This window comes from Macrobrachium rosenbergii, chromosome 3, assembly GCF_040412425.1.
Source record: "Macrobrachium rosenbergii isolate ZJJX-2024 chromosome 3, ASM4041242v1, whole genome shotgun sequence".
Lineage (NCBI taxonomy): Eukaryota > Metazoa > Arthropoda > Malacostraca > Decapoda > Palaemonidae > Macrobrachium > Macrobrachium rosenbergii.
In genome coordinates, this window is record NC_089743.1 from 80543115 (window position 1) to 80553386 (window position 10272).

General features: G+C 38.7%; 1 protein-coding gene across 1 annotated transcript; it reads left to right on the top strand.

Moving 5' to 3' along the window:
* The first annotated feature begins 2284 nt into the window (after window positions 1-2284).
* Window positions 2285-7654, top strand: LOC136851614 (uncharacterized). Its single transcript, XM_067125994.1, has 2 exons — window positions 2285-2321; window positions 6966-7654. Exons 1-2 carry the CDS (start codon window positions 2285-2287, stop codon window positions 7652-7654), a joined length of 726 nt encoding a protein of 241 aa, XP_066982095.1.
* The last annotated feature ends 2618 nt before the right edge of the window (window positions 7655-10272 follow it).

Below are 10272 nucleotides of genomic sequence, written 5' to 3' on the forward strand. Positions count from 1 at the left end.
GCACCGTTTTTTTCACGATCCTTGAGTGTCTTGATTCTTTTGAACAAACCATGTGTAAGGATTGGATGTTATAGGGCAGCCACCCTCTATATCCCTAGCACCTTGTCATGGGATGGGGTTTGCTTTCACAGAGTAACAACTTAGATCTGATTCGTAACTCAGTTTCTGTAAACTAAATTAGCTGGGCTTTCTCATATTTTTCCTCCTCCAGTGAGGATTAACCCTTCATTTGCATGTATATAGCAGTAGTTGAATTTGGTTTACGGTTGGATTACCCTTAGAAAGTGCGCACCCGTAGAGTTTGATGCCTCCGCACCTGTAGAATTTGAGTACATAACATCTTCAAGTGACCTGAAAAACTTATGCCAAACCTTTCCCTCAGTGCTGAGTCTGATCTTGATTGATTGATTACCCTGAAGGGAGGGTGCAAGTCCACACCCAAGGAAAGTTTTATATTGCCTTATTAAGAGTAGAATTGTAAAAAGTGGTGACGAACTAGGAAATACAGGGAATATGGCAAGCAACACCCTTGACACAGGAGCTAGAACAAAAATTTCATGGTTCATGAATAAGGAGAGAAGATGCAGGAGTTGAAACAAAACCTTTGTGCCACACATTTTTATATTTAGTTTGGTTTTGATAGTTGGTCAAGATTCTTGTACTGAAATCAGAAGAATATCCTCTGCCAACTGAGAAAATTGAAAGAAATGATTAAACTTTGTGACAAAAACATATAAATGGTTGTTTTAAACAACTACAAAAATTAATCTAAAGTCATCCAAAATATTAAAGAAATGTGTGATGTTAATGTAAATTCAATAAAACATAACACACTGAGCTGCATCTAAGGATCTTTTAATTCTTTCTCTGATCTAGGAGCATGAAAAACTAGCAGATAAAAATTTGGTCCTTACAATTAGATACAGCAATATCCATGACCTTGAACTTTAGGAAGTTGGAAGTAAAAAGAGCAATTACTGTACGTCCTTTTGAAAGTTGCCAAGATAAAATTCGTAGGACGAAAGTTATCACTGAAGATCAAGTACAGTAATTCTCACAAAATTAATTAATACCATATATTCCTAAACCCTAACAGTGTGAGCATGCCTTCAATTTGGTAATATAGGTAAGAGATGCCACAGTGGAAGTACTCGACTCTTAGGGCTTGACCGTAGAGTTTTGTAATACAGTACCTGTTAAAACTGAAATTTCATTAATAACACTGTATTAACTGCAGTTCTTTAAAAATGAGAAAACTGGGTAAGTTGATGATGATGATGAATCCTACAGAATTTGTTGCCAAAATTTAACATTGCTGTGGTTAAAGTGTGGATATTCACCTAAAATGTGTTTAACCATTATTGCTGGTCTGCATTCTCTGCATAATGGGATTATGTCCTGTAAATTATCCATTAAATACTCATGGGTCACATAAGTGAGACCAGTTTAAAGATGGGATAGATTTACTTTGAAATGGAGCTGTTTTTGCACAGAAGAATGCTGTAATATGATGATGGGGTAGAAGCTCATTACTCTACACCATTTATTAAAGATGAGGGGTTATAGAGATGTTAAATAGTGACTGGAATGGTGGATTTTGATCTGGCCATAATAGCTGCTGATTTGGGTGCTATTGAAGTATTTTCTGTATCTAGATTGGAACTTCATTACGCATTCTGGAGTTGCAACAACTCAGATTCATAAATTTTGGCATTGAATACAATGACAAATCTAAGATCTCTTTTATACTGGTGGTACAGAACTAAAATTACTAATGTACAGAACTGCTATGTATGCTAGAGGGGCTAAATGGCAAATGAAGTTAAGAGGACAATCCCCAGAAAAACGTTTACATACCAAAAAACATTTAACTTGAAGTATAAATGGAAAACAGAAGAATGAGGCAAAATAAATAAAAAATGTTTTTAAACATGCTTTTATTAAAATGTACAAAATAATTTTTTTAGACACACCAGGATTTTCTGGCAGTTAATCATGTCTACCAGAATAAAAGCTTGGAAGGAAATGCTACAAGAAATAAAAAAATATATTTCTCTTTTTGTAGCATTTCCTTCCATGTTTGGGGCCCACACTTTCATTTTTGTAGATGTGATTAATGGTAAGAAAATCCTGGTGTATCTCAAAAAATAATTTTTTACTTTTTGGTGCATTTTAGTAAAAGTGTGTTTTAAAAAAACTGTGTATATTTTTTTATTTTACACTTTTAGTTTGACAGAAATTGTAATCGATTTATGATTGTAGTTAACGAAATTGATATCCGTATATGGGGGAGGGGGAGGGAAGAGAGGAGAGGGGTGAAGGTAGGTGAGGGGGAGGGAAAGAGGAGGGGAAGGGAAAGGGAAGGACAGCTAAATTAACGCTTGATCGTATGCTCCAGAAGGAAGGGGAGAGAAAGGGAAGGTGGAAGTGGAGGGGATGGAAGAGGGAAGGGGAGGATACAGCTAAATTAACACTTGATCACATATTTTGAAGGGGAGGGGATGGAAGAGGGAAGGGGAGGAGAAGGACACAGCTAAATATTGTGTGCTTTGGAAGCGGGGTGGGAAGGGGAGGGGGAGGACACAGCTAAATTAACACTTGATCATGTTATCGGGCGGGGATGGAAGAGGGAAGGGGACGGGTTATATAGTAGATAGATTCTACTGAGTCAAAGAAGTTGTGAAAAATCTGAAGAGTTTCTTACAAATCCTGAGACACTGGGAGAGGTCACTGTAGGGTCACTAGAGGTCACTGCTGACCTACTGATCATGTAAGGTTGTATTGTCGCTGGGATTGAGTAACCATGCAAAATTCAAAGTCCATCAGACAAAGGGAACATGTAAAAAATTGAGTTACAAGATTTGACCCAAACAAACAGACAGATGCAGAAGTCATGTTAAATAAAAGCTTGTAAAAAATACAGCAAATGGAAGTTAAAGAATAATGATATCTGTAAAACCTAATCCCATTAAAACATTGTCTACTAAAGATGACGATGAAGAAAACTTAAAAATTCAAATAACCTGAATGGAAATGGATAAAAGACAAAGTGGAACTCAAGACACTATGGGGAACAAACTAGTTATGTTTGCAGTGGTGGTGGTCTGTCTGTCAACCCAAAAATAAAACCTAACTATGAAATTAAGACAACTGCACTCATAACAAAATGGGAGATTAAGTCTTTCAGTCACTGATAAAAAGGATTTTGACAAAGGAAAAAATCTATTTCTGGGGAGGGGCCCGTGTCACCTGGTGAAATAATCCATTTCAGCATTATTTCTAGGTAATTCTGCTTTACTAGATACCACAGAGAAGCTAAATGTAAAGCTGGGGTTACTACCCCAGAGCGAGCTCAAGAAATGGAGTCGTATATGGTAAAGGGTGAGATTGTCACAATCACGGGACCCTGCCTTATAAAGATTCCCAATGTCAAAAGTCCCAACGAGAGAGGTGCCGATACAAGCCCATGCACTACTCGCGGACTGTACACAAGGCAACACTAGCCGCATTCCATGTTAGCACCCACCCCACTAGAATGATGTTTATCATGGGAGGGAGAGAATGAAAAACAGGGGTGGGTCACCAGGTGACACGGGCTCCTCCCCAGAAATAGATTTTTCCTTTGTCAAAATCCTGTTTCTGGATCAGGGTCCCGTGTCAGCCGGTGAAATAATAACAGAGAAATAAACATCATTCTTATGCTAATAAAGACTTAAAACAGAGATATTGAAAACTAGGAGAATTCTACCTTGAACATTAGTAAGGTCCTCTAGATTCATGTAATGAAAATAATGTAAGTGGTCACCGTCTAAGATCATGACCTTAGGATTGAACCTGAATAGGCTTGTATTAAGAAAATACTTTCTGCCTAATAGCAGACACGATGACAACAGTACCCTTTTTTTTTTTTAAAAAGAGGATCTGACAAAATTGCGAGGTCCTGTCTAAAAAGCCTGTAAGGAGAAAACTGGGCACAGAAACAGACCTTGTAAAAGGGAGTACTTTCCAAGGTGACCACCGAAAATGAGGACCTTCAACTGTAGATAGAAAGTTAGGGTGAGGAATTCGCAACATTACCCCTGATGAGGGGAAACCAAAATGATTGGTTCCGCTAGACAGGGCAGACAGTACAGGAAAACTAACACTAGAAGCTAAGCTGATTAAAAATTTGGGTCTTCCTCAACAAGGAAAGGTAAGAACAAGATGATTTAAATTACTTCCACAACAAAGGCTCAAACCACAGTACAATAGGCAAAGATACATAGTGAAATTTTTGGCAGCAATACTGAAAAAATCAATCGTTTGCGATTAAGGAAAACATACATACATTTTAAATAAGTTTATAGAAAATTTTCAAATAAAAGATAAAAAGAGCAACTTAACAAGACAACAAGGAAGGTAGAATAGACTAAATGCAAAAATGAAATACCATAAATAAAACTCAATTAATTTAATTAATAACTTGTGAATTATAAAAACCTTACGAACCTTGCTCAGTACATTCGACAAATATTCACGTATAATTCAGAGGAATGCAAACAGTCTTCAGATATATGAGCCAAAGGTGATCCTCTTGGAGTGGGGTTAGTGCTGTCAGTGCTTCTCATACAGTCCACTGTAGGCATTAGTTAAGGTTCTTTGCAGCGTCCCTTAGGCTCCAAGCTGCAATCCCTTTCATTCCTTTTACTAAACCTCTGTTCATATTCTCTTTCTTCCATTTTACTTTCCATCTTCTAACAATTTCTACATTGCTTTCAGTGGTGAGTGACCTCATAGATCCAAGCTCTTGGCTTATGGCCTAAAGTTTATATTCCATTTCCAACCCAAGTTGATAAATGTAAAGAAGTTTCATCAATCAGCAAATATTTCCTAGCTACTTTGTCATGATGATAAGTATTTAAGAGTAGAGGTATATTTATAGTACACAAGAAAATTAAAATTGCTGTAACCACCACTAACATTTAGCTATCAGCAGTTAAATCATACTGATGACAATAATAACTTGGTATTTATAATAAATACAATTGGGACAATAGAATTTAAATTTTAAATCTTCCTGTGATGCTAAAAAATTTTTATCCCGTATGGGGTTAGTGCCGTCAGTGCACCTCATGCAGTGCACTGTAGGCATTACTTAAGGTTCTTTGCAGCATCCCTTTGGCCCCTAGCTTCAACCCCTTTCGTTCCTTTTACTGTACCTCCTTTCATGCTCTCTTTCTTCCATCTTACTTTCCACCCTCTCCTAACAACTGATTCATGGTGCAACTGTGAGGTTTTCCTCCTGTTACACCTTTCAAACCTTGTACTGTCAATTTCCCTTTCAGCGCTGAATGACCTCATAGGTCCCAGTGCTTGGCCTTTGGCCTAAATTCTAAATTCAATCAATCAATAAACAATTTTTAAATTCATTATTTAAAAATTAGGAGGTATTTCATTGCTTACATTCCAGTTTGGGACTGGTGTTGCCAAACAGGTAATGTTAAGGAACTGAGGACTTTCATGATAAAATATCAAAATCATCAGAGATCGTGAAAAAACTGCTAGATTGAAGCCATTCTATATAAGCATTGAATAGGTCACACGCATTTGACCCATGGACTTAATTTTGATGAAGAGCCTTCATGACCCAATTAACTGCAGATTGCAGTTTAAAAAACACATATTTTATGTGAATGTCTTAAACCTCAGCAAGCAGCACTTGTCAAGTTTTGAAGTCATTAAGGAGATTGTCATAATCACTGTCAATAATTGGCGTTTACATTTTTAAAGAGCTTCGAGTTATTAGATAAATTGTATATTTATTAACAGGGGTGTGTTCGAAAAAGTTAAATATATCTTAGTTTAACCAGACCACTGAGCTGATTAACAGCTCTCCTAGGGCTGGCCTGAAGGATTAGATTTATTTTTCGTGGCTAAGAACCAACTGGTTACCTAGCAATGAGACCTACAGCTTATTGTGGAATCTGAACCACATTATGAGGAAAAATGAATTTCTATCACCAGAAGTAAATTCTTGGAATTCTTCATTGGCCAGTTGGAGAGTTGAACGCTGGGCCAACAGCATGCTAGCTGAGAGCTCTACCCACAGCTCTAATGAAGAACTGCGGGGCGTGTTCGAGTGATCTGTAAGAAAGAAAGGAATTGTAACTCAGTAATTTGGTTAAACTACAAGGAAATCATATTTTATATTTCCACTCTTAAAAACTTCTTTGCTACTGACTTTGTGAAAATCATTAATAACATGAAAGGGTACTTGTGGCACTTTTTATCTGAAAATTATTTTTTTGTAACTTCTTTTAAAGTACTGTGTTACACATAGTTATAAAATATAAGCAAATCAGGGATTGAAGCTTATGGAAAATTAAGAGAAGTGCCTCAAAATATAAGAACTTAGAGAGTTGGCCAGGAGGAAACAAAAGGAGTTGATGAGAAATAAAAGACCGTGGCAACTGCTGTGAATCGAAAAGATCCTACAAATTACCCATAGTACTCTGTGTTATTATTATTATTATTATTATTATTATTATTATTATTTCAAGCAAGTCTTGTTAAAGAGAATGGCAGCATCATTGGAATTGATTTTATATGTGGTCTTTTTAATTCTTATTATTTTCTTCTTATCAGGGCTGATATTTGCTAACAATTGGCCGATGTTCATAGTCTGGGTAAGGAAATGGTTTTTTGTAGGTTAGTTTTAATATTATCATATCATGTACGAAGTTAAAATTGGCGTGTGGTCGCCGTAGAGTTTTTGGTACTCGCACTAAATTTAGGAACCACCTCCGTCGTGTTCCTAAGGGAGTAGTGGAATTCCAACGTTTCTAGCCATATCGTGGGTTCATTCTCAAGGAAGGGTGGGCTTGTTCTAGTTGGAATGGTTTGTTGTTGTTTTTGATTAAGCTGGCTTTATGCCAGCACGGGCTCGTACTCATAGAGCAGCCCGCGAGTCATTTTTTGATGTGCAGGTGAAATTAAGGATATCCGCACTGAAGAAGACCACCACAAGTTGGATGAGATACTGGCAGACAGCAGCAAATTTCAGAGAATCACTAAGAACCCGGTAGATGACATTAAGCGGGAGTCTAATAGGAACATCGAGAATGTCAATGCAGCTTCCAACGCCCTTCACCTGCTGCTGATCATAGGGGACTACGACCGTGGCTACACATGCGGGAACGTCAAAACCCATAAACCAGAGAACCCGTTACGCCCCATTATTAGCCAGATTCCTGCCCCTACGCACCAGCTCGCGAAGAAATGGAATGCTATTTTGATTCCTTACGTTCCAGACGACCACAGTTTGAAGTCCTCTGCCGAGTTTATAGAAGCCCTGAAAGCGACACGCCCGGGAGGAGTTATTGCATCGATGGACGTGGAGTCCTTCTTCACGAACGTCCCCGTGGATGAAACTATCCTGATAATTCTCGATCGTGTATATAGAGACGACTCCATGCCCCCATTAAACATCCCCGAGCATGCCCTCCGAAATTTGTACAAAAAAGGTCCCTTTCTGCACCCACAGAGGCCATATATACAAAAAGATGGTGTAGCGATGGTTTCTTCCCTCGGAGTATTTTTCCCAAATTTCTACATGGATGCAGTGGAACGTCGGGTATTCCCCGCCATCGAGAAACCGTCGATATATGTCCGGTAAATTGATGACACCTTCATAAGCGCCAGCACGGTGGAAGAAATAGAACACCTACGACAAGCCTTCCACAACACAGTAGCCTCAACTTTACCATCGAACATTGCCGTGATCTTCGTCTCCCCTTCCTTGATGTCCTCGTCGGGCAACAAGAGGAGCGCTTCGCAACGCAAGTTTATACAAAACCCACGAACCTGGGCAGATGCCTGAATGGTGAGAGTGAGTGTCCAGAGGGATATAATGCACTGCGATCAGCGCCTTCATCAGGAGAGCTCTCTCACACTGCTCCTCTTGGAAGGACACACCCACACACACACCGAATTAGAGCGTGTTGCCCAGGTTTTAATTAACAATGGGTATCCCAGCCGGGACATCACAAAATGCATATGAAGAAGCATCAATAAATGGTATCACCAGGAGCCTCGCTCCGCCGCCCTTGAAGGCGTCACTCTCTTTTTCTTCAAGGGAGTGTTTCACAGGAAATACAGAGGATGAACGAGCCCTTCGCAATATCATAGAAGGAAACGTCTCCCCTACGGACCCTGCAAAGAAGGTTAAATTAGTAATTTATTACAAAAGCAAGAGGACCAGCGGCCTGATCGTGAAAACCAACGTGGTCTATCAATACAAATGCCCTGTCCGGGAATGCCCCGGCGCCTACATTGGGGTGATCACGATGAGATTTTCCAAGAGGATCTCCTGCCATGCCCAGGAAGGTGCCATCCATGATCATGCCTAGAATATTCACAATATCAGAATAACCCGAGAGTACATAATTCCTGATATCGGAATTGTTGATAAGGCGGCAGACCACCGCCGCCTCCGCCTCCTGGAGGCCCTACACATCGGAAAGGAGACCTAGCCTCAACACCACGTAGGAGACTTCCCTCCACCCGACGGTGGCACGGCCCGCTAGCACCCCAGAGCCGAACGAACGAACCAATCAGGTGGTGGCCCCATCTATCGACAGTGACCTTCCCAACAATACCCTCCAAGTCTCCAACGTCCGCACGCGGAGACCAGTGCGAGCATCGACCTCTGGGAGGCGGTTTGGATCAGGAACTAAATCCCTTGAACCAGCCAATGAAAATTCAACCCTCGCAACACGGGACACCCGGGACACTATAAATACTGTCTAACGACCCAATTACAACCAGAACAAGCCTACCCTTCCTTTGATGATGCAGTTGGAAACGTTGGAATTCCACTACGCCCTTAGAAACGCAATGGAGGAGATTCCCAGACTTAATTTGCGAGTCCTAGAAACTCTACGGCGACTACACTCCCATTTTAACTTTACATATGATATACTGTATATATATAATAATAATAATATTAAAATAAACCTACAAAAAACCATTTCCTTACCCAGACTGTGAACATCGGCCAGTATTAGCAAATATTGTGAGGTAAAGAATAGTGTAAAAGAGGAATAGCAAAAAACAAACTGAATGACGAAGGAAAAGTAAATAAAAAAAGGAACACAGTAAGTCTGGACTTACAAGGATCGAACAATTTGACTACATTATTAGGAAGACCACTCCACAATTTGGTTGCACCCTTATAGTAGGGTATTTTAGGTAAAAATTCCAATTTGTCATATCCTGTTTTATAGAGCATTGTCAGTTTCACTGGGTTTCCCTGCAGCAATTATCATCTGTCTCCCCCTCTATCAGAAAATTTGATATCATACCAATGACTTTACTTTCATTTAAATTTTTGAATTTGGAGCGTTTCAGCATATATCCTGAAGTATTTGTTAACTCTGACTGAAACTTATTTTGGATAGTAAGCAGCAAAGGCAGCTTCAACATTCAAAGATGCCAGAAACAGGGGCCTTGTTTGTGGGTCACTTGTCTAGTATTTCAGAACATATTTTGATTTACATATAGAAAGTTATGTGAAACCCTTAAGCCATAATTAGTTATTTTGCTTGTAGTTCTTGTTAGCTGCATCCTTTACCAGTTTCCAGTAATGGAGAAATTTGTATGATTTTATGTCTTAGTAGTAAGTAGTAGTACTGTAGATAATTTTAGTCTTTGATGGAAATACATCAATGGGGATTCTGAATAACACGGTTGGGGACTTTGTGAAATGTATTGTGTTCGATAAGTAAAATCTTATGAGAAATCTTTCATAGGACATGATGTATCCTTTATGTTATTTTCAGTAGGGCTGTTAGCAATTCTTATCTTAAATGATACTGTAGAGTATCGTTATATGTATATTAAATTTTAGCATAATACAGTATATGTACAGGTATCGCCGTAAATAATATTTGAGAGTTCTCATGCTTAAAATTTGTGCAGTAAAACAAATTTAGTTACAAAACTGGCGATGTATACGTATATAAATGTATTTTCCTATGTGAGGTGATCAGATCTCTTGAATTACAGTATCAGATTTTGTTTGAGTGACAAAATAGTTAAATATATTGAAAATATTTTTGAAGTTAAGTATCTTAAGATAGTTTTTGGATTGAAAGAAGACCAAGCTTATTTTGACATAGTTGCCTGACCTCTGATAGCATCCTTGACATAGCAGGGGATCGTAATTGTTATGGAATTCTGTATGTGTGGTAAATCTTGTTGATATTAATTTTTATTAATTTGGCTTTATTCCAG

Excerpts from the sequence above, each read along its gene's own strand:
- LOC136851614 (XM_067125994.1), top strand. The coding sequence starts at position 2,285 with ATGGGGGAGGGGGAGGGAAGAGAGGAGAGGGGTGAAG. Across the intron at positions 2,322-6,965 it reads AAGAGAGGAGAGGGGTGAAG|GTGAAATTAAGGATATCCGC; the intron begins GTAGGTGAGGGG and ends TTTGATGTGCAG.